The following is a 24,065-nucleotide window of genomic DNA, read 5'->3' on the forward strand; positions in this document are numbered from 1 at the left end:
GTGGCTGGAGGGGCTCCACTGTTCTCACCACTGACCCCGAGCAGTCCCATGGGGCCTGTTTACCCTGCGCTGAGCCAGGGAGCCTGCGGAAGAGGAGAGTGAACAAGAGGGGGTGAAGGGGCAAGAGGGAGGAGGCTGAGGGATTTGGACCGAGTGGGGAGTCCTTGGGGGCGGGGGTAGGGGGCGGAGAGGGCGGGGCTAAAATATTTCGGACCCTGCCAGCCCCAAACTCTGCCCGGGCTGCTCCTTCTAGGCCCGGGACCAGAGACTTGAGGGTGGGAGGACAGGTACGTCACCTCCCCGACCCCCTCATTCCCCTCCCCCCGCCCCAGTCCCGTTTCCCTGCGGTCCTTCCCCCTTCCAGTCCCAGATTCCAGGCCACCCCCTCCGCGGCTCAGAGAGCGAGGGGCCACCTCCCCCTCCATCCCCTCCTCGATTGGACCCTCAGATCGTGCCTCCGGCCTCGGCTCCTGGCCCCATGGCTCCGGGCCTGGTCCCCACGAGACCCCCGCTGCCCGAGTCCAAGGCCCGCCCCCTCGGGGAGGCGGATGTGGGAGGCTCGGGCCGGGACGCGACCGCGATCCCGGGGCGGGGGGCGGGGGGCGGGGGGCGGGGGGGGGGGGGGTGGGGGGGGCGGGGGGGGGCGGCCGCAGGGGGCGGCTGCCCTTGGGGTCTGGGAGCCGTGCGGGGGATGGTCCGGGCCCTGCGGCCCCAGCAAGGGGCGAGCGGACAGCCGGTCCGGTCGGCTAGTTGGGCAATAGGAAACGGTTTATTAGGAGGGAGTGGTGGAGCCGGGCCAGGCAGGAAGACGCTGGAATAAGAAACATTTTTGCTCCAGCCCCTTTCCCAGTCCCGGGAGGCCGCCGCGCCATCCGCGCAGAGCGAGCCCCTCCCGGGTCCCAGGGCCGTCCAGGGCTGCACAAGACCCGCGCCGCCGTCCAGCCCTCGCTGGGCTACCGCGGCCTCTGCCGGGGAAGGGGACGTGCCCGGCCCGCTGCCCGCAGGGCGGGTCCAGAGGTGAGTCCAGGTCCGCGGGGCCGCCTGACCCCCGCCCCTCAAACCTGCAGAGGTCCTTCTTGGGGCAGATCCCATAGAGCGTCTCAAAGAGGTCGCCGTAGGGTCAGTCCCGCTCCTCACTGGGGCGAGCTGCCCCTCACCTTCCCCGCACATCTGCCCATGACCCCATCTGAGACTGGAACAGACTGGGCCTAAATCAGGCTGGGAATCAGAAAACTTCTGGCTCCTGGGCCTAGTCACTTAACTTCTCTGTTCCCCTAGCCTCATTTGTAAATGGGCAGAAGGGATTCCTGCTCTTCTTCCCAGATGAGCCCACACCCCCCCCCCCCCCCCGCGCCCGGATTCTGTCCAGGCAGCTGCCTTCACCAGGGAGGGAGTGTCTACTTCCTGAGCGTCCCCTGGAAGCCCACCTTTCCCAGACCAGCCTCTACAGCTCTTGCTTGAGATACCTGCCACTGTAATTCCCTCGAAAAAAACCTCACCTCCAAACCCTACACAGTCAGATAATCCCCATGCCATGGCCCTCCCTAGGGACCCAGGCCAGAGGCTTTCCCAATCTCCCTGCAGGCTGGGACCCCAGATTTTCAGCCGGCCCTGGAGGTCAGTGCTGTTAAGAGCATCTCTGGCCTGGCCACTCACCCCCTTTTCTTCTTGAAGGACAAGGGCATAGTGGACTCTAGCCCTTGGCCTCTCTATAGGAGGGGTTTCTGGATGAGTCAGACTCTGTCCTCTCTGATCCCTCTCTGCCCCATTTGCCTTGATCCCTCTCACCTCTCATCTCATTGGGTGTTAAAAATCGCTACCACTTATTGAGTACCTACTGTGTAGTCTTAGATGTGCACTGAGCTCCATTTCTCTCATGTCATCCTGGCCACAGTTTAGCAAGACAGGTTTATTATGTCCATCCTCCTGAAAAGGAAAGAGTTTCGGACCTGCGTCACTTGTCCAAAGCCCCATGGATGGTGTAAATGGTGCTATTGCATTTTGGGTGGCATTTATTAGGCGCTAACTGTGTGTCACTTAGTTTTCTGCTAAATAAGTACAGCGTACCCTTGAAATGAGCGCTCTTCTTATTCTCTCTCTCTCTCTCTCTTTTTTTTTTTTGTAGGGAAGCCTAAGCCTCAGAAAGTTGAAGTAACTTGCCCCACATCTCATAGCTCTAAGTGGCAGAGATAGGATTTGAACCCAGGCAGAGGCAGGATTTGAACCCTGACCCCTGTGCTGTCCGGTGCTGCCTGCGCTTTCTGTCTGGCCCTAGGATTTAGGCTTGATGCTCCATCACCCTGGCCATGAAGGGCCAGGGAGATGATGCCGTTGAAAGTGTTGTGTGTATGGGAAGGGCAGCTAGTCTGTGCTGTTTGGCTAAGACCTGTTGACATGCCAAGCGAGGCTCTTCCAGCCCTGTGACAATTCCTAGAGTGTGCTGGGGAGAAGCAGAATGACAGCCACCTTCTGGGCACACCCTGACTCTGGTTCTTCCACTTAAGACCAAGCCTACAGCAAGCAGATGATTTCTGTCTTCACATCTAAACAAACCCGCATTGGGCACCCGGCGATGACAACAGCTGTGTGACATCTGTTACTGTCCACAAACCCCACTTGCTCTCTTTCTGCCTTTGAGGGACTCACTGAACACCAGGAATTGGAGACAGGAAATGTCCAAGGGAGGATTTATTCCCAGCAGCGCAAGTTGATCAGGACATAGGTGGTGATCACAGGCAAGAAAGTTAATGTTCCTGAGCCTCAGTTTCCCCACTGGATGGTTGCCAGGATTAAATGAGATTAACCGATTAACCGTGAAAACTGAGTCCTTGGTCCATGAATAGTATTCAGAGATGGTCAATTCTTATCAGGAAGGCTTTCATGGTGGTAAATTAACATTTGAAATTAGCTTGGCACCTGGGATCTCTGCCCCCAAGCAGCGCTGCTTCTTTCCGCAGATCTTCCAGCTTCGAAGTGGAGGGATGCCACCCACCTTGGGGAGTCTGTGCTGGAGTCAGGTCTCCGGGCAGATCAGTCAGGGTCGCTGGGAGTTCAGACTGGTCTGGACACAGCACCCTCCTGTACTTCGCTCCATGCTGGGTCCGGCTAAAAGCGGAGGGAGAATCCCTGTTTTACTCCCCCATATTCCCGAGATTCAACCAGAGGTGGATTCTGCAAATGCTGCCAGGCCCTCCCTGCACTGTGGCTGAGTCTGGGAAGCTGGAGAACAAAGCCCTCACCCGCCCTCACCTCTGCAGGGGCTCCTCCAGCTGGGGAGGGGAGGTGCCCTAGTGGGAGTGAATCTCTGCCCTCGGCACCTTGGTCCCTGACCCAGCAGGGCCCATACAGTGAAATGAAAACAGGTGGCCCGGATTTAGCCCCGTGTAGGGCACATTTCTCAGGGGGTGGTACCCATGCCAACTGATGAGAATTACCTGGAGATCTTTTTAAAAATGCATGCTTCTTGCTGGTCCCAGATGGACTGAAGTCAGAATTTGGAAGGGGGGTGCATAGTAAGGCCAAAAAATGTGCATTTCTAACGAAGCGCTTCAAGCAATTCTAATGAGTAATAAAGTAGGTAAGGGGAGTACACTGGGGCAAAGTCAGAGAAGTGGACGCATGGGTACAGGATCCGAAAAGGATGCCTGACTTCTTCCTTCCAGTTATCCACCCTTTCTTTCCTACCCTGTGCTTTCTCTTTAGCTGCTCTCTGGGCAAGCAAAGGCTTCCATGGATGGCTTCCCCACCCCTACCCCAGGCGACAAATTCGGCTCCTCTGGAGCTCCTTCTCCAGCTACCAGTTGCATTGCTGGACAGAGTCCTCACTGCCTGCCCAGGGGTGGGGGGAGCAAGAGGCAGGAGGTCAGGCAAGAGACTGGGGACACAGCTGCAGCAGCCCAAGGCTCTGTTTCCTCCCCCAGCCCTGGGCCTCTGGGGCAGAGGAAGCCCAGGCAGGAAGGCCAGAGCTGCCACCAGCCAGAGAGGCCCACGAGCCACATGCATCGCCCCCAACCATCCTGCCCTCAAGGCCTCAACACCATGGAGCTTCATTTGGTACCATTCTTAGACTATGGGCCTGCCAAGCCCATGTGGCCAGACAGCCAGCCCTCCCAGCCTCCCTGGGGTATGCCAGAAGTCACTCCCACTCCCTCATGTTAGCTGCTCCTGCCTGGGGATCCAGTCGCCAGGCACACATCCGCACCCTCGAGACCATTCCAAAAGTCCTTCTTGCTGTCTGCCCTCAGTCCTTGCTGCAGTGTCAGCCCTTATCCTCTTGTTCTCAGCCTTTGAGAAATGAAGAAGGGGGTGACTTTCTGGAGCACTGGATGGTTTGGGACCTGGGTTGAGGACTATCCTAGATCAGAATTACTTCCCTAACCCTCTCTACCACACTTCTGGAAAAGTTCAACCTTAACCAGCCATGGAAGGTCAAACATTCAGTGCCTAAGTATGTTTCACTTCCCCTCCCACGTTCACTGGCCCTACCCCCACCCCTTCCCTTCCCAAGACAGCAAGGAGAGAGAAGGGAGGGGGCCAGGGAATGGCTCAGAGTGGGTGTCTTATACTCTGGTGAGGCGTAGAGGGGTTTCCTTGCACCTGGTGTGAGCCAGCGCTGTTCAAGATGTGTATGGTTGTTACAGCCCAGAGGGCTCAGACCCAGGCTGTCACCTGGATTGGGAGACAGAACGGAGGAAGCAGTGGCCTGGGAGTCTGAATACCTGGGGTGTACTCCTGTTACCGCCACTGACCTTGTACAAGTTTGACCTTGGACGAGTCTCTTGGGCTGTCTGTGGTTTAATCTCTATCTTTTCTAAAATAAGGAGCTGGGCTTTGTGGTTCCCAAGGTGTCACCCCAGAATTCTGTCATGGGGCGGTCCCAGCTGCAAGTGGCTCTTCCAGACCCTGTAGCCACCCCAGCCTGCCCTGAGAACACACCCGGAGCTCTTTACTGTGCGTGACTCCTGCCTGTTCTATCCAGACCCCAATCTAAACAATCTTGATTCCTGTTCCCAGCTTGGCGGGACCCTGAATGGCAGGAAGTGAAGACAGGAGCCTGTTTATGTTTGAGGCAGCCAGTGCTGGGGGGGGGGGGGGGGCAGGGGGAAGGGGGGGGACGGGGGGGGGGTGGGCAGGAGTGGAGGACCGACGGGTGCGGGGGACTGCTGAAGAGAAGCTCCTTGCACCCCAGCCTCATGCCCTCTCTGCCCTCCAGTCTGAACTCAGAAGCAGGGGTAAAGAGCTGGGAGTCCCCCAAACTCTCTGTCACTTAAGCATGGCTCCCCCACCCTCTACCCCTAACAGGATGGTTTCCATGGGGAAGTGAACCAGGACTTCCCCTCCAGGCCCCGCCCCAAGGCCAGACACAGGGAGTAGGGAGGAGGCCTCCCTGCCCACCCCCCCAAAACTCCCAGTAATTTCCTCTGGGTGGGAGGGACCCACAGTCAGTGGCTGAAAACTCTGAGGGGATCACATTTCACAGACCTTACTGCACCCCCTCTCCTCTTCAGGGACCATGATCTTGGACCCCCCCAGGAGAGGCCTTCTGATGTTCCTGATGGCCTTGGGCCTGACCCAGGGTAAGTACTAGGAAAGCAGGTAGGGGACAGGGGCCGGAATGGGGAAAGAGCTGGCTGGGTTCAGCTCTTGCTGGGGCTGAATTTGAGGAGCTAGAGAGAGGGGCTGCTTAGGAGCTTGGCTGGAGGGTGGGAGGCAGGCTTAGTTAGAGTAACCCCCCTGCTACCCCAGCCCTCCTTTGTGTCCTGATGCAAACCCATGGGCTGCTGTTCTACTGGACTCCATGTTGGGCACCTCTATCTGGGGCGTGCAGAGTGGGGACATTGACAGGGAGGGCCTGGGAGAGCACTCAGGGTTGGGGCTGGGGGCCAGAGCTGGGCCTAGGACCCAAAGGGAGGGTCCTAGGATCGGGGGGAGGGGCAACAGTAGCCTGGTTCTCATCATGTCAGAGGGTAAGTTTCTAGAAGGAAGGATAATCTAAGGATGGGACTAAAAGGAGCAAGGCCTCAGGGGTTGTGTTTGAGAGGCCAGAAGGGAGGGGCAACGGGATAGACATAGGTGTGAGGCCCAGCCTAGGAGTGGGGCCCAGAGTGGCTGAGCTTCCAGTGTGTCTCACAGGTGACCCCATGAAGCCCTCTCGGGGCCCGCTGGTCACCTGCACCTGTGAGAGCCCACAGTGCAGGGGGCCTACCTGCCAGGGGTTCTGGTGCACAGTCGTGCTGGTGCGGGAGGAGGGCCGGCAGCCCCAGGAGCACCGGGGCTGCGGGAGCCTGCATGAGGAGCTGTGCCTGGGGCGCCCCACCGAGTTCGTCAACCACTACTGCTGCTACAGCAACCTCTGCAACCACAACGTGTCCCTGGTCCTGGAGGGTACGTGCAGCCACCCCGGCTGGCCCTCCCCATCCTCTCTGACCCTTCCTCCTCGCCCTGCTCCCACCTCACGCTCTGGCAAGGAGGGGTGGCGGGAGGAGGGGAGGCAGGACCCTGGGATCTGACTGGCAGAGTGGCCAGGTGGGGGGATCTGGCCTGGTGGTAGCTGGGCCTCCGTGTCCCCCTCCACCAGCCACCCAAATTCCTCCGGAGCAGCCGAAGGTAGATGGGCAGCTACCTCTGATCCTGGGCCCCGTGCTGGCCTTGTTGGCCCTGGGGGCCCTGGGGGCCCTGGGCCTGTGGCATGTCCGGCGGAGGCAGGAGAAGCAGCGGGTCCTGCACAGCGAGCTGGGCGAGTCCAGCCTCATCCTGAAGGCATCCGAGCAGGGGGACAGCATGCTGGGGGTATGGGCTTGGGAGAACCTGGCATGCGGGTTGGGGAGGGGTGGGAGACAGGAGCCACAGAACCAAAGGGGGTGCTGAGGGTCAGGTAACCAAGAAAGGTGCAATCGCAGACACTCAGAGATCTGGGGGGTGGGGGTTGCTGGACGAGTGAGGAGCACGTGACGACAGTAGCGGGTCCCAGCTTAAGGAGGAAGAAATGGCCTGGGCTAGGTGGTGCAGCCCGTCAGTGGCCTGTCTGTATTCCTCAGGATCTCCTGGACAGTGACTGCACCACAGGCAGTGGCTCAGGACTCCCCTTCCTGGTGCAAAGGACAGTGGCACGGCAGGTGGCCCTCGTGGAGTGTGTAGGTGAGCCGTGGAGGGGAGGTGGGACCAAGGGCTCCTGTGATCTTGCAGGAGTGAGCAGACTCTTGGCTTCCAAGTCACAGGCAGGGCCAGGCCCCGAATGGGAATTCTGCTGGGTAGGGAGTGGCCCGGAGATGGGTCAGGACGAGACCTTCTGCAGATGCTGGGGTAGCCAGGCAAATGGGGCTGGGGCTGGACTAAGTGAAACAAACATCAGGATTTTGCAGTTGGGTTTAGTGCAGCACCAAGATGGGGGTTTCTTCTGGGGTTCCCCATGCCCAAGGGCTGTACGTGCCCATATGCGACCTCTACTATCTCTCCCATTTTTGGATCAGGCAAGGGTCGCTACGGTGAGGTGTGGCGTGGCCTGTGGCATGGAGAAAGCGTGGCCGTCAAGATCTTCTCTTCAAGGGATGAACAGTCCTGGTTCCGGGAGACTGAGATCTATAATACAGTGCTGCTCAGGCACGACAACATCCTCGGTAAGTGGGAAACACTAAGTCCGACCCGGGGCTTTCAGCCCCCGGCCCTCAGGGCTGGAGTCCCTGACCTAGTCAGGCCTAGCGACACTGACCTAGTCCTGAAGGACACCTGTCAGCCCCTCAGCCCCGACCTCTGACTCCAGCTCCCTCTCCGACCTAAGCCAGATCAGCCTCCACCCCCAGCCCCAGCTTTGCCCCGACCACCTCTCCTCTGTCCCCAGCCCTGACCCTGACCCCGACCCCGATCAGTCCAGCCTCCTTTCTCCCTTGCCCCTCTGCTGAGCCATCTATGGACGCTCTGCCCATAGGCTTTATTGCCTCGGACATGACCTCCCGCAACTCGAGCACGCAGCTGTGGCTCATCACGCACTACCACGAGCACGGCTCCCTCTACGACTTTCTGCAGAGGCAGACACTGGAGCCGCAGCTGGCCCTGAGGCTAGCTGTGTCGGCTGCCTGCGGCCTGGCTCACCTGCACGTGGAGATCTTTGGCACGCAGGGCAAGCCGGCCATTGCCCACAGAGACCTCAAAAGCCGCAACGTCCTGGTCAAGAGCAACCTGCAGTGCTGCATCGCTGACCTGGGTGAGCTGCTGGGCAGGGGCGGGTGCCGGCCGGGCGCGGGCTCGAGCACCCAGCTTTGTCCTGTGTGTGTGTGTGTGTGTGTGTGTTGACAACGACGCTTCTGATCAGTGCTTTAAAACCTCCTGGCACGTGGATTGTCTGTTTCACCTCTGCAAGAGCCCCGCGAGTTGCCTGGTGGCTTTGCAAGCCCAGACTCCTTCTGGTGTACCGCCTGGGCTCCAGGACTTGGGAGAAAGGGGCAGGGTACCAGGAACCTGGGTTGTCCCCCTGGCTTCACTTGACTACATTGCTCCCCTCACCAGGCCTCGGGGTTCTGCTCTGTGAAATGGGCACAATAACGCCTGCTTCGCCCACTCACATCTCTCTGGGCACTTGGGCACCTAGCAGGAGGGCTACACAAGCCAAGCATACCCCTGGTATACCAGCGGCGGGTGGGCCCAGGGGTGCGGTCTCCCAGCCGGCCTCCAGGCAGGTGTCCATCTGCCTGCTGCTCCATGTCCCACCATCTCTCTCCATGCCCTCCTCACCTCCTGCACCCCTGCTTCTGGGGCCACCCCGGAGTCTGGGGGCTCGGCTGAGTGGCAGGAGTGACAGGCCCGGTCCCCACAGGCCTGGCTGTGATGCACTCCCAGGGTAGTGATTACCTGGACATCGGGAACAACCCACGAGTGGGCACCAAGCGGTACATGGCCCCCGAGGTGCTGGAAGAACAGATCCGCACTGACTGCTTCGAGTCCTACAAGTGGACAGACATCTGGGCCTTTGGCCTGGTGCTATGGGAGATTGCCCGTCGGACCATTGTCAACGGTGAGGGCCTGCCCTGTGCAGGGTTGGGGAAGAGGCCTGGGGCAGATGGATGGACAGGCGGACAGGCAGGAGACAGGGGCCTCCTGCCACAAATGGTGTCCACGGCCTGAGGGTTCAACTGAGTGACCTTTTAAAGTGTGACTCTGGGAGTCTGCGAGTCTGGCTGTGAAATCCTGGATAATAACAGAAATATCAGTAGCAGCTAACTTTTATTGAGCTTAAGCATGTTATATCCATGTATTGTCCTACTACATCGTCCCGTGTTGGCAGGAGGTGGTGTCACTTCGTGGTTAAGAGCGTGGGTTGGGAATCACACCACCTGGGCTCCGTTCCTGACCTTGCCACTGACCATGGGCAGGTTACTTAACCTAACCTCTCTGTGTCTCAGTTTCATTTGAAAAGGGGAATGAAGACAGCTCAAGTTGTTGAGATAATCCCAGGATAGTATCTGAAGCTATTCTGGGGCTTGGTAAATATTCATGGCAATTTATTGTAGTAACGGATGCCTGACACAGTATCGTCCCCATTTCCCAGGTGAAGGTACTGAGGTACAGAATTACTGAGGGCTGGAGGCAGTGCCGGGGTCTGAAATCCAGGCCATCGCACTCTGGGGCCGTGGTTTCTTTGCTGCAAAAAGGCAGGATAGAATAGCGTCTACACTGCCTGCTTATCGCTGCCTCGTTATGACTGCGGGTGCCTGTGAATGGGCTGGGAGTAGGTGGAGGGACCCTGTTCCTGCTGGCCAGGACAGGGATAGCCCTGGGACCGGAGCCTTCCCAGCCCTGGGGTGGATGGATATTGGGTGGTGGTCTGGACCAGGTTGGGGAGGCTTGTCAGTCTCCATGGAGGCTGTCTATGGGGAGGGATTGCTGGCTGTCCGGACAGGTTGGGGACAACCTCAGGATATGATTGGAGCTCTGTTCCTTGGGGACAGGGACCTTCTCATTTCCTGAGCATCTGCTAGTAGCCACCCCCAGGCCAGGCTTCATTTCCCCTTAACAATGACAGGTGGAGGGCAGAGTGTAACCATTCAGTCCCTCTGGGAGACTCTCGAGGGGGCTCAAGATTCCTGTCCTCTCAGGTGTGAACTTCTAGTCTAACATTGGCTGGGGCAGGGGGCACCTGGAAGGAGCCGAGGCCCCTTGGATGAGGCTGCGGGCGGAAAGAGAGGGCTGGCCGGGCCAGGGCTGATCGGGCCAGGGCTGATCGGGGAGGCTGACTGCAGGCTCCTGGGGCGGAGGGAAGCTCTGTCAGCCTCACACAGATTCGTGGTGCATTATAAACACTGTAATCTGGTGTCAGCCCCGGCACTGATTAAAGGCCCATTAGACACGCTCAGGCCTCTGTGCAGCGCTGATTAGGGCTCGAGTGGCACAGGGGCCGGCCTGGAAGCCCGCCATGGAGAGAACAGCTGGTGTAGGGCTCTTTGAGGTTGTGACTGTGTGGCCATGGCCCCCCACCTCAGGCTGGGAAGCAGGGGCGGCAGGAGGGGTCTAGGGGGCCTTCTCTGGTTCTGGCCTCTTCGGCCTGAGCTGTCCGCAGCTCTGCAGGCAGCGTTTTCCAGAAGTTTCCTGCTAAGGGACGTTGGGGAGGAGCGGCGCTGGCGACTGAGGAGGGCAGCGAGGCCTGTGCTGTCATTGACAGTGGATGGCTGTTATGTTTCTCCTTGTGCCACGTCCCCCAGCAGTAGGCCAGCTCTCCTCCTGTGAGCAGAGCTTGGAGGTCAAGAGCGTGGGCTTTGGTTAGAGCGTCTGGGCTCACTTAAATCCGTCACTACTTACCTGTGTGATTTTCGCCAAGTTTCTTCACCCTTTTGGCCTTGGTTCCATTGTTCATAAAGTGGAGCTAATAGTATGACTTATCTCACAGGGTTGTTGTGAGGATTTAATGCTGTGAAGTTAGAACAGCACCCCGCACAGCGTACGTGGCCAGTAAATGTGTTTTGTTTTTGTTTTTAAAGATTTTATTTATTTATTTGACAGAAAGAGACACAGAAGGAACACAAGAAGGGGGAGTGGGAGAGGGAGATGCAGGCTTCCTGCTGAGCAGGGAGCCTGATATGGGGCTTGATCCCAGGCTTCTGGGATCATGAGCTGAGCTGAAGGCAGATGCTTAATGACTGAGCCAGCCAGACGCCCCCAGTAAACGTTTTTATCAGGCATCTGGGAGAATAGGGACCTGGGAGCAGTGCCTGGGCCCTGGGTGGGAGGCAGCCACAGAGAGACTATAATAAGGTCCAGCCTAGGAATTTGATGAGATGAGTTTAAACCTAGACTCTGCCCTTACTAGTGGTGTAACCTTGGGCTTACCTTTCCTGAGCATAGTCTCTTCATCTGTAAGCTTGAGGTCACAATAATACCCAGGGGGTTGTGGCAAAGATGAAGAAGGGGGAGCACAAAAGTATTTACAGCACAGTGGCTGGCATCTTCTGGGGAGTGCAAGTTCAATAGCCATAGTTCTTTTTTTTCTTTTTAAGACTTTATTTATTTACTTGACAGAGAGAGAGAGAGAGAGATCATAAGTAGGCAGAGAGGCAGGAGGGGGAGGGGGCAGGGAATAAGGCTCCCTGCTGAGCAGAGAGCCCATTGCAGGGCGTGATACCAGGACCCTGAGATCATGACCTGAGCCAAAGGCAGAGGCTTAACCCACTGAGCCACTCAGGCACGCCATCAATAGTCATAATTCTTACTATTTGTAAACATATTGATTATATTTTAGAGGCCCTTTCAGGGTTAGCTTGGGTCAGATAGCTGGCTTTCTGGAACTTGGGACAGGAGGTGGGCAGGGCTCTCCTTGGGGTGGCATGGAGCCTTCCTGGGGTGCCAAGTGACAGTCCCATCCCCCCTCCATCCTCAGGCATTGTGGAGGACTACAGGCCACCCTTCTATGATGTGGTGCCCAATGACCCCAGCTTTGAGGACATGAAGAAGGTGGTGTGTGTTGATCAGCAGACCCCCACCATCCCCAACCGGCTGGCTGCTGACCCGGTGAGGCCTCGGTGGGGACTGGGGTGGCACGGGGTGGTGGCTCATGGCTGGGAGTTCTGGCTCCAGGAGCATGTGCCTGAGGTTTTTGCCTCCCCTGGAGAGGTTCCAGAGGATAGAGTCCAGGGTCCCTCTCTGGGAACCCCCTCCCTCATCCCTGGCCTGTGGACCCCTGAGATTTGGGTTATGCTGGGATGTTCAGAACCTTCCCTCTGGCTTGAAAAGTCAGAGTCTCTCTGCTGCATTTCTTGCTATGAACTTTCATTGTTGCTGTTTGTTTTTTTTTTCTCAAAACCCTCCACATGCATACGTAAGATACATACACGTGTGTACATAAACACATACAGGCACACACATGCTTCTACACAAACATATCCTCACAGATACATATGTGGCGTGCGCAGACATGCCAGACTCTCAGCCCTGGGCAGACAAAGAGCATGTCTCCCACGCCTCCTCACTTCCCTGTTATCTGTCGCTGGGCTGGCTGACAATAAGTGCTCAATCAATGTTTCTGGATAGAGCGAATGTACATGGATACACACATAGGTGCACAGACACATGCATGTTTCTGCATAACATGCATATCCATAAAAAGCCGCATATATGCACTGCTCTGCATACACACACACACACACACACACACACACAGGCACACACACACTCCCTGTCAGGGGGCGGCTTGAGTTCTGAGGTTGGCTCACCCTGGGGCCACTGAGTGCCCTGGGCTGGGTTCCTCCGCAGGCACTCCCCCTGTGGCCCCTGGGCCCAGGCGGGGCTGGTGGAAGTGCTAGGGGAGGCTGCCCTCCGCATGGGGGTCTGGCTGTGGAGGGGCCCCTAAACTTACACATCTCCCCTTCCCTGGATCTTGGCAGAGGTCGGGGGTGGGTATAAGACATTCCACAGACCCTCCTCACAGAAGGGGGCCTGAGTGCACCCGAAGAGCTGGGTTGCAGCTGTCTTTCTGTCTTGCCTGTTGTCGTGCACCCACTTCTCACTCCACCATCTTCCTCTTCCTCTTCCATCTCTCTTTCTCCTCTCCTCCTTGCTTCCATTCTCCCCTCCCTTACCACACTGGCTTCCCTCTTTCCCTCCTCAACGCTCTCCTCCTTTCTATCCTGCTTCTGTCTCCCCATTTCTTTTTTTTTTTTTCTTTTTTTTTTTTTTAAAGATTTTATTTATTTATTTAACAGAGAGAGAGATCACAAGTAGGCAGAGAGGCAGGCAGAGAGAGAGGAGGAAGCAGGCTCCCCGCTGAGCAGAGAGCCCCATGTGGGGCTCAATCCCAGGACTCTGAGATCATGACCTGAGCTGAAGGCAGAGGCTTTAACCCACTGAGCCACCCAGGCGCCCCACTGTCTCCCCATTTCTGAGCATCCTCCTTGCCACCCCGTTTCCAGGTCCCCCTGACCCAGGTCTCTACTTCCTCTCCTCTGTGTCTCCCCCCTCCCCCAAACAGGTCCTCTCAGGCCTGGCTCAGATGATGCGGGAGTGCTGGTACCCCAACCCTTCTGCCCGCCTCACTGCACTGCGAATCAAGAAGACACTGCAGAAATTGAGCAACGGTCTTGAGAAGCCCAAAGTGATTCACTAGCCACAGGCCTGAAGTCCGACTCTCCTCTGCCTGCAGTGCATGTGGGGTGGGGAGGCAGACGGTGGCCCAGGGGCGGCTGTGCCTGCCGGCTCATCCAGCCAAAAATACAGCTGGGCTGAAACCCGATCTTCCGCCGTCTGGCCTGCTCAAAGCAGCAGGCTCCCTGACGCCTGGCTCCCTTCTCACCCTTATGCCCCGGGTGCAGTCCCTACCACCCCCAGGACAGGATGCGAAAGAGGCCCCAGAGCCAGGGTGGCCAGGCCAGGGAATCCCAGTCGTGGGCCTGGAGCCCAGGTCTGCACTTTTCCCCCTGCCCTCGGCCAACCCCGCTGCCCCACCAGAGCTGCCAGGGTGACGCAGGGTTCTCTCTAGCCTTCAGGACACATCCTGCCTCTGGCATCAGCCCCACACCCACAGTCCATCATTTCCTCTCTGTGGGCTTGTCCGGGGCCTCTGTCTCCTGGACATGACCCCACCAGCCGAGTGCCAGCCGCCTGGGAGAGCTGGGGCCCTCCCTAGCTCACCTCTTAGGGCGTTAAACCCAAGGAATCCTGCTGCAGCCATGGCTGGGTTGGAGGACTGCAGAGAGGTAGTTGGTCAGACGGGGGAGGCCCAGGACCTTCAGAACAACGGGGAGATGCTAAAGCCAAGCACAGCTGGGGAAAGGCTCAGCTGGGAGTCAGGAGACCCATGTTTTGGTCCTGGGCAATTGCTCTATGGGACAAGAATGAAGTCTTCACTGTCTGGAACCTTTGTTTCCTCATCTACCTATTGCAAGATTCAGTCCTGATGTCCTTTGAGGTTTTGTCAGCTCTGGTTTTCTTTGACATCTCAGCCTGTGTCAGGGGTCAGTCAGTTCATCTGTTCCTTCTGCTCCTTTTGCCCAGCCCTGGTAGTTTGCCTCAAGGTGGGGACTTGAAAATGACTTAATCTGAGGCCAGGAGTGCCTGAAAGGTCTCCTAGACAAATTCTACAAGCTCCAATTCCCACTTTAACTCAAACCAGTGGCTCTCCTTGGATTCAGACAGCTCTGAGCCTTTTGGCAGGCCACTCAACCCACTCTGTGGGTTAGCCTCTCTGTCCAGGGCTGAGAAGGACTGAGGGCTGGCTTCCTGCAGGGCCTCCAAGGCTCAGAAGACATTTGGCTCTGACCAGCAAGCCTCCAGCACCCAGATTCCTGCTCTCCACTGGCCCCTGGCCCGGGCCCACAGCCTTGGCCAGGCCCCAGACAGTGTGTGTCTAGGAAGAACCTGGTGGCTGTGGAGAAACACATGGAAAGTTCAGCATTTGGCCATGTCAAGGGTCTAGATCTGTGCCATGAAGAGGTTACCCCAAACCCTGGGTTGGTGGATGGGCTGGAGGTCGGTGGATTGAAAGTAGAGCCTGAGGGTTGGGGGATGGGGGCGCTCAGCCTAGGGACAAGGACAGTTCTAAGCTTGGAAGACCTAGCATCTCAGCCCTCAGGCCACAGTGGAGAAGGACCCTCAGTTTTCCACAGAAGGTGACAAAAGCACAGCATCCTCCCTCCTGCTTTGAATGACCCAGCACAACCTCCCCAGGCAGCCTGCGTGCTGCTTCCGCCAGCCACAGTGGCACTTTCCCAGGCCTGTCACCACAAGTTGTGCAAGGCCCACGGCACAACCAGGAAGTGAAACTGGGTGAAAACAGAAAGTAAGAGGGACCTGCTGGGTCCTCAGATGAGCTCGGGGCACTTTCATGTCCTCTGGTCACTGGAACCCACCCAGCCCAGGAGAGCTGCTAGAACCCACCCCACCATGCCAGATTTTTATCTCTGTTGGATTGGGGAAATGGGGACAAAGCATCTCCTCCTGGGACTCCACAGCCAGAAATGGAAGGCCACAGCTCCCCGTGAGGCTGGAAAATCCCTGAGGGGAAGAAGGTCTGAGGCAGGAGGTGGAGTGACAGGGGCCTCTCTGTTGGGAAAAAGTAGTTAGTGGCTAGGGAGGGAGGGAGGCCCTGGGGAGAGCAGTGCTCCTGGTGCTCCTGTCTGAGGGTAGGAAGGTGTGACAGGGACCAAATTACAGTATGTCACCTGGGGACGTTGTGGGAGCACTTAGATTGTGCTTAGCACATAGCAGGTCCTCAATAAACCGTGATTGAATCTCCAGCTCCTGCTGAGTTTTCCCAGGCTGGTTGGTGCCTCAGCAGTGGCTTGACGCAGAGAAAACCTGAGGTGGCAGGGAAGGAGTGGGTCCCAGAGCATCATGACCGGTCTTTGCCCTTCGGGGTCGAGTCACAGCTGGCACAGACCCCCAGCACCCGACCCTCACAGCGGCCCAAATCTCTGTTCCGTCCCTCGGCTGAGAGCAGCCGGCTCTCGCGGCTCCTGCCACACCGCCCTCTGCTGGCGGACGGCTGCCCAGCAGCCGCCTCCCGCCCCGCCCCTGCGCGGGGACCCGGTGGCCCTTCCCGGAACGAGACCGACTCCCGCGCGCTGGGCGCAGCGTGCGCACGCTATGTCGGACTTCGGTTTGCAGGGACTGTGCCCTGAAAAACACACCTAGGAACGAGCTTTCTGCGTCTTTACGCAGGGGCAGCGTGGACCCGCCCACCTCAATTTCTCTGTTCATTTCCTTCCCAAATGCGGCCCCCACCTTGCCTGGAGTCAGCTCGCTCATCTCTAAAATGGGAAGGAGCTCACATCCTCCTCAGGGACCCATCTTAGCATCCTGCGCTTAGGAAGCACCTCCCCTACCCCTAACCCCGGGAAACTGGAGGCCAGGAAGTGTCATAGGGGAGAGGTACTGAAAGAAGCATAGAGGGTCTCCTCCATCTGACTTTCCAGCCTTGAAAATTTGCGCCTTTGTATTTGAGGCCTTCTTAGGGAACCGCAGAAAAGGTACCCTAATTCTTTCTACCCCCGAGGACGGACATGACTCCCTACAGACCGCATGTCGGCCTCATGCCTGGTGCCCACTAGAGTCTCCTGTGGCCTATATCCATGGAAGTGCCCACCACGGCCCACGGCCCACGCCCCCCCCCTTCCCAGAGGAACCTTTAGACCAGCTTTGGAGAAATTAGATCATTCCTGGAGTCCCACAAAGGCAGGCTTTCTCCTCCCTGGTGCTTACATCCCCACCCTGATGTCCACACTATGGTTGGACTTCGCTGGGTTCAGAGAAAGGAGAATCGACGCATTGCCCTCCAGGGTTAGAAGAGTCCCTGGGAGATCACCATGTCCTAGCCTCACTCTCCCACTTAGAGCCTGGGGAACGTGCCTGTCCATGGAAGAAGGAGACCCACTGACTTCTTTGCAGTTTTGCCCTGCTTTCCTGGGGGACACCAACCTCCAATTTTCGAAACCTGTACACAGAGAGAGAATATCATCTGTGTAATGAGAACCCTCCCTAAGGGGTGATGAGTGTCTGTAATATGCCCAAGTAGGGGTGAAGGTGGTCTCCAGAGCATGGGCTTCGAAGCTGAGGACCACAGTTCCCCTGCCAAGGCCTCAAGGCACCCAGTCTCCTAAGGACGGTTCTCTCTTCTTCTACCCAAAACACCAAACTCCCTCAGTCCCATCAGCCTTCAAAGAGGGTGTTCTGCTTCCCCCCAAACCTCCCTTGCATCAAGATTAACAGACCAAGATGTGGCCATCCTCATGTGTAAGAGACCTAGGCCTGGAGGTGGATCAGAGGGTGCACATCCTGAGTCCAGCCTCCCGGGGTGGGGACCGATGCTATCTGTGCCACTGTCGCTCTAGGTGGGCAACTCTTGGAAGGAGCCGCTTCCACCAGGGCCACATTCAGTTTGCTAGAAATAGAGACAGAGGGCTTCTTGACTTTGCATATAATTTGCATAATGTCATAGACACACAGTCTATTTTCAGGCAGATTTCAGGTTAAAGTGTTGTCACTTGCTGCCCTGCAGGGTGTCACGTCTGGATGAGTCTCTCCTCTGTTCTTTCTCACCCACCCACTCTTACTGACCTAAATCCCAACTGCAGGAGCAAGTGGCGAGGTGAGGGGGAAGAGTGGGGTTGTCCGGGGAGAGACGAGGACAGGGCAAGAAGCACACTGGAATTTCCATGATGGGCAGAGGGCGAAGGAATGGGAAGCGAGGTAGCCTGCACTCTGTTCTTCAGAACCTTTCCCGTCTCTCTCAACCAAGAGAACGGCCAGTTCCCATACTCTTGACTCAGGGTTCTGCCAGTTTGAAGAAAGACATCTCGATCAACCTGTTCCTCCAAGCCACCCATAAACCCTTGCTTGGCCCAGCTATCCCTCTTGGGTGTTTATTTTCAGCACTAAGATTTGATCTTCGCCTCCTGTGAAATCTGACCCACAGTCTGGCCCTCTCCTGGGAGTCCCATCTGGGAGACCAGGATCCTGGTCTGATGATCCGTGTTTTTAAAGCACCTGGCACATAGTAGGAGGTCAATCAGCACTAGAGCTCCTCTCCTTCCCTCCGTCTAGAAGTCGGTGCCAAGCTCCTAATTGTCCCAGCCCTGGATGCCCCGCACAGCCACCATCCTCTGAGTGCTCGAGCTAGAAAGGCCAATTGGGGTGACTGTCGCTAAGTTGTTGATGACCTTGGCAGGTCATGTGGCCTTTCCTCAGCTAGAAAGGAAGGGGTTTGGTGGGCTTTAGAGCCAAGAGCAATTCTTATTTCATAGCTTGAGCTGTTTGGTGACTTGTCCTTGGTCACAGAGAGCTGGGGTGAAGCCCCACCCTCCCGCAAAACGTTCGGCCTCAGGGCCTGTCTGGTGCGCTGTCTCACTACATAGACCCAAGGATTTACCAGATACCAAGGCAAAGAGCCTTACCGGGTCCTGGGAATCATAAGGCCACTCGGTCAGGCTGGACAGCAGCAGTGCGCTACCCAGAATTCCCAGTCCCTGGCGTCCAGTCTCCCTGGACCTGCCTCGTCCCCTTAGGCAGGCGTTTCCTGTTGATAAGAAGCTCAGTCACAAACACTGATAAAGAGATGAAGAAAGGAAATCGACGGGCTTGGGTATAATGGGCATTTTGTCTGCCTTTTCTACCTTCTTCCTTCTCCCAGTACCCCTCCCCCACTGCTTCCCAGAACTGAGGGAAAAACATGCCTCCCACCTCCACTGTCGGCCTTATTTTGTAGTTTCCAGGAATTTGGCCTCACAGAGCCCTTAGAAGCAGAGCCTAGCTTGACCTGGTTGGGGGTGGGCTGGGGCGCAGGGTCAGAGCTCAGTGGCAGGAAGCACTGGGTGCTGTGAGGCCCCCAAGCGCAGGGAGAAGGGCAGTGGCAGCAGGAAGGAAGGACGGTCAGGCACAGGTTGCATCCGTGACCTTCTCTCTCCCTCCTTCCTGCAGAGGCCTGGCTCCAAGTAGGGGCTAGGTGGCTGCATAGTCTATAATTAGTGGATTTTCCATAATTTTAGTCTCAGGCTCATTACTGGAAAATCTCATTAATTTTGACTCCACTAATTTGGAACCTGTGATCCTTCAGGACAAGGAGCCGGACTGATCTTTAGAAAAACAAACACAGCAAACAAGTTTGCAAAGCATCCTTGGCTGCCCGTCTTGGTTCTGGATTTGTAAACTCACCTGGACGAAGGCAGTTTTTCACAAGCATCCCCCGCCATGTAGTTAGGATAACCTGCCACCAGGTGGGTGATGAGGTCTTACCGGCCAAGTAGGCTTTAAGTAGCCATTGCTTGGGGATAGTGGTGTTCTAAAGATCTCTATTTAATATCCGCTCCCCCCCCCCCGCCCCCACGTGCCTCCCCCCTTTCCCAGAGATGTAATTCCTTAATGAAACATGCGAACGTGAAGGAGTAGAATAGATGGGTCTCTGAATGGCCGGGATTTAAAAGAAAAACAACAGCCATTTAGCCACGCGGTGACTTTCTCTTGAATTCCTGTTTCCAGTCCTGGTACCCTCCTGACCAGGGGCTCCTGGCTTCCGTCCCTCCTATCTTTCGTTGCACTTTGGATGCTTGAGGAAGGAGCAGAGTAGTAGTCAAGATTCCAGCTGGGTTTTCTGTTTAGTAATTAGTAATTCAACAGATTTATTCTTTTTTTTAAGATTTTATTTATTTATTTGACAGACAGAGATCACAAGTAGGCAGAGAGGCAGGCAGAGAGAGAAAGGAAGGGAAGCAGGCTCCCTGCTGAGCAGAGGGCCTGATTCGGGCCTCAGTCCCAGGACCCTGGGATCATGACCTGAGCTGAAGGCAGAGGCTTTAACCCTGAGCCACCCAGGTGCCCTCAACAGATTTATTCTTAATTTAACTTTATTTATTAACTTTTAAGATTTATTTATTTGAGAGACAGAGAGGGAGAGAGAGAAAGAGAGAAAGCAAAGAGGGGGAGTGAGAGGGAGAAGCAGGATCTCTACTGAGCAGAGAGCCTGATGCGGGACTCAATCCTAGGATCCTGGGATCATGACCTGAGCTGAAGGCAAAAGCTTTAGCCCACTGAGCCACCCAGGCACCCCAAAAGGAGCATTTATTTAAAAAAGATTTTATTTATTTGACGGAAAGAGAGCACAAGCAGGGGGAGTGGCAAAGGGAGAGGGAGAAGCTTGTTCTCCACTGAGCAGGGAGCCCAACACGAATTTGATTGCAGGACTCCAGGATCATGACCTGAAAGGAAGGCAGACACTTAACTGACTGAGCCACCCAGGTGTCCCAAAAGTAGCATATTATATACACTATTCTACACCTTACTTTTTTTTTCCCTTTAAAAAAAAAGATTTTATTTATTTATTTGACAGAGAGAGAGAGAGCAGAAGCAGGGGGAGCTGCAGACAGAAGGAGAAGCAGGATCCCTACTGAGCAGAGAACCTGAATGGGGGGCTCCATCCCAGGACTCTGAGATTATGACCTGAGCTAAAGACAGATGCTTAACTGGCTGAGCCATCCAGGCGCCCCAACACCTTACTTTTTTCACTTAATATACCTTGGGGGTGCCTGGGTAGCTCAGTTAAGCATTTGACTCTTGGTTTCAGCTGAGGTCATGATCATGATCTATGGGTTGTAGGGTCAATCCCCTCATGGGGCTCCATGTTCAGCTCAGAGTCTGCTTATCCCTCTCCCTCCCCCTCTGCTTCTCCCCCTGCTGGCTCTCTCTCTCTCTCAAATAAATAAATAGAATCTTTAAATATTAGGGAAGAAAGGCGAGGTTGTTTAGATACTGTTGGAATGCTACATCATGGTTTTGAGAAAAAGTGTAGCTGGATCTCTACTTTTGTATTCCATATAAAGATGGCCTCCAAATGGATTAAGGACCAAAATGTGAAAGAAAACTGGAAGGCCAATAAAAGAAAATGGAAGAGGACATCCTTGTGACATGGGGGTGGGGCAATACTTAAATAAGACCCCAAAACACAAACTGCAAAACAAATAAATCATATAGATATATCAGTTCACCCTTCAACTCTACACCATAAATAAATTTAACATAAATAAATTCATAAACTTAAAAATAGATGGTAGACTGAAAGAAGATATTTCTTTTCTTTTTTTTTTTTTTAAAGATTTTATTTATTTATTTGACAGACAGAGATCACAAGCAGGCAGAGAGACAGGCAGAGAGAGAGGAGGAAGCAGGATCCCTGCTGAGCAGAGAGCCCGAAGCAGGGCTCAATCCCAGGACCTAGAGATCATGACCTGAATCTAAGGCAGAGGATTTGACCCACTGAGCCACCCAGGTGCCCCTGAGAGAAGATATTTGTAATCCCTAAAATTTTAAGGCATTAGTATCTACAACATATGAGAAACTCCTGTAAATCAACAAGACCCAATAAAAAATAGGCAAAGATGTGAAGAGTCAATTTTCTTTAATGCATGCTTAAATGACATAAAAACTAATATCCATCAAATTGGCAAAATCTGAAAAGGGGGTAGTGCCAAGTGTGGGCAAGGATGTGGGAAAATAAAAACTCTGTGTAATTCTTTTTATTTTTTTTTAAGATTTTATTTATTTATTTGGCAGAGAGAGAGATCACAAGTAGGCAGAGAGTCAGGCAGAGAGATAGGGGGAAGCAGGCTCCCTGACAAGCAGAGAGCCCGATGTGGGCTCGATCCCAGGACCCTGAGACCATGACCTGAGCCGAAGGCAGCGGCTCAATCCACTGAGCCACCCAGGTGCCCCGTAATTCTTTTTTTTTAAAAAAGATGTTATTTATTCAGGGGCGCCTGGGTGGCTCAGTGGGTTAACCCTCTGCCTTCAGCTCATGTCATAGTCTCAGGGTCCTGGGATCAAGCCCCACATTGGGCTCTCTGCACAGCAGGGAGCCTGCTTCCCTCTCTTGCTCTGCCTGCCTCTCTGCCTACTTGTGATCTCTCTGTCGAATAAATAAACAACATCTTTAAAAAAAAAAAGATTTAAAAAAAAAAGATGTTTTTTGCTTTTTTAAAAAAAGATATTATTTATCTGAGAGAGAGAGAGAGAGTACAAGCAGGGGGAGGGGCAGAGGGAGAAGCAAATGTGAGACTCGATCCCGGGGTCCTGGGATCATGACTTGAGCGTAAGGCAGATGCTTAACCGACTGAGACACCCAGTCACCCCTTGCACAATTCTTGTACAAATGTAAATTGGTATGGCCTTTTTAGCATTACTTAGTGAAAGTGGGTGTGCCTATCCCATTTGACCTCGAGTGTGATAACTTTTCTGCATCCATATCTCGGCAAGAGTTCTCAGACAAGTCCACAAAGGGACATGCGGGAGGGAGTTCAACTCAGTGCTGCTTGTGGTAGGAGGGAGGAGCCACCCTTCGTGTCCATGAGTGGGGGGATAGCTAGGTACAATGTTATAAATGAATATTTCAGAATATTATATCATTCAATGAACCAGATGTACATACAGCAACATGGATAGATCTTAAAAAAATGCACAACTGATTGTCAAAAAGAGAATGAGAGCACAATGCCTTTTATATAAATTTAGAATGCATAAAAGAATGACAGCAATCCTACTTCTAGGTATATATCAAAGGAATTGAAATCAGGATCCCGAAGAGATATCTGCATGCTGTGTTCATTGCAGCATTATTCATGATAGCAAAGACATGGAAGCAACCTAAAGGTCCATTGACAGACAAATGGATAAAGAAAATGTGGTAGGGGTGCCTGGATGGCTCAGTTGGTTAAGTGTCTGCTTGCTTGGGATCTCTCTCTCTCTGTCAAATAAAAAAATAAAATCTTCAAAAAAAAAAAAAAAAAAAAAGAAAGAAAGAAAGAAAAGAATATGTGGTATATTGGGGTGCCTGGCTGGCTCAGTTGGTGGAGCACAGAACTCTTGAACTTGGGATTGTAAGTTCGAGTGTAGAAATTACTTAAAAATAAAATCTCTCAGGAGCGCCTGGGTGGCTCAGTTAGTTAAGCATCCAACTCTTGATTTTGGCTCAGGCCATGATCTGAGTTATGAGATTGAGCCCTGTATCAGACTCCACGCTGGGCATGGAGCCTGCTTAAGATTGTCTCTCTCCCTCTCTCTCTGCCCTTCCCCACCTGCTCGGGCAAGCACCTCTCTCTCTCTCTCTCAAAGTAAATAAATAAAATCTCTCTCTTTTTTTTTTCTTTCTTTCTTTCTTTTTTTTTTTTTTAAGATTTTATATATTTACTTGACAGACAGAGATCACAAGCAGGCAGAGAGGCAGGCAGAGAGAGAGAGAAAAGGAAGTAGGCTCCCTGCTGAGCAGAGAGCTGGATGCGGGGCTTGATCCCAGGATCCAGAGTTCATGACTCTGGAAGGCAGAGGCTTAAACCCACCGAGCCACGCAGTTGCCCCCTCCTTTTTTTTCTTTTTTAAGATTTTATTTATTCGTTTGAGAGAGAGAGACACACACACAGCGAGAGAGATAACACAAGCAGGGGGAGTAAAAGAGGGAGAAGGCTTCCCACTGAGCAGAGAGCCCGATGCAGGGCTCGATCCCAGGACTCTGGGACCATGATCTGAGCTGAAGGCAGATGCCTAACAACTGAGGCACCCAGGTACCCCATAAATAAAATCTCTTACAAAAGAAAATGTGGTATGGATATATATAGATCGATAGATCGATAGATATAGATATAGATATCTATATAGATATATAGATATCTATCTATCTATCTATCTATATGGATATATATATATATATATAGTCTCTCTCTCTCTCTCTCTCTCTCTCTCTCTATATATATATATATATATATATATATATATATCTGCATATGAGGGAATATTATTTGCCCATTAATTAATGTTAATATTTTAAAGGGAGGAAATTTGGGGCACTTGAATGGCTCAGTCATTAAGTGTCTTTCTTCAGCTCAGGTCCTGATCCCTGAGTCCTGGGATCGAGCCCCACATCAGGCTCCTTGCTCAGCAGGAAGCCTGCTTCTCCCTCTCCCACTCCCCCTGCTTGTGTATTTTTTCTTGCTGTGTGTCTCTCTGTCAAATAAATAAATAAAATATTTTTTTTAAAAAGGAGGAAATCCTGCCATTTGTAACAACAGAGATGAACCTAGAGGACACTATGCTAAGTGAAATAAGCCAGATAC

The 24,065-nt window shown here is 54.2% G+C and overlaps 1 protein-coding gene across 2 annotated transcripts; it reads left to right on the top strand.

The window, feature by feature from the left end:
* The first annotated feature begins 245 nt into the window (after window positions 1–245).
* On the top strand, window positions 246–14,385 carry ACVRL1 (activin A receptor like type 1). Of its 2 annotated transcripts, XM_059403163.1 has the most exons (11): window positions 246–287; window positions 839–1,017; window positions 5,508–5,576; window positions 6,133–6,384; window positions 6,578–6,789; window positions 7,038–7,137; window positions 7,470–7,616; window positions 7,925–8,200; window positions 8,810–9,007; window positions 11,864–11,994; window positions 13,451–14,385. In XM_059403163.1, the coding sequence occupies exons 3-11, from the start codon at window positions 5,513–5,515 to the stop codon at window positions 13,583–13,585; spliced, it is 1,515 nt and encodes a 504-aa protein (XP_059259146.1). In that variant the 5' UTR covers window positions 246–287; window positions 839–1,017; window positions 5,508–5,512; the 3' UTR covers window positions 13,586–14,385. The 2 variants fall into 2 exon arrangements, with proteins under 2 accessions (XP_059259146.1, XP_059259145.1); XM_059403162.1 differs by lacking the exon at window positions 246–287 and having other exon boundaries at window positions 686–1,017.
* The last annotated feature ends 9,680 nt before the right edge of the window (window positions 14,386–24,065 follow it).

Source organism: Mustela nigripes, chromosome 6, assembly GCF_022355385.1.
Source record: "Mustela nigripes isolate SB6536 chromosome 6, MUSNIG.SB6536, whole genome shotgun sequence".
Lineage (NCBI taxonomy): Eukaryota > Metazoa > Chordata > Mammalia > Carnivora > Mustelidae > Mustela > Mustela nigripes.

Coding starts and splice junctions, on each gene's coding strand:
- ACVRL1 (XM_059403163.1), top strand. CDS start 5,513: ATGATCTTGGACCCCCCCAGGAGAGGCCTTCTGATGTTCCTGATGGCC. Junction 6,385..6,577: donor CGTGTCCCTGGTCCTGGAGG/GTACGTGCAGCC, acceptor CCCCTCCACCAG/CCACCCAAATTCCTCCGGAG. Junction 8,201..8,809: donor GTGCTGCATCGCTGACCTGG/GTGAGCTGCTGG, acceptor CGGTCCCCACAG/GCCTGGCTGTGATGCACTCC.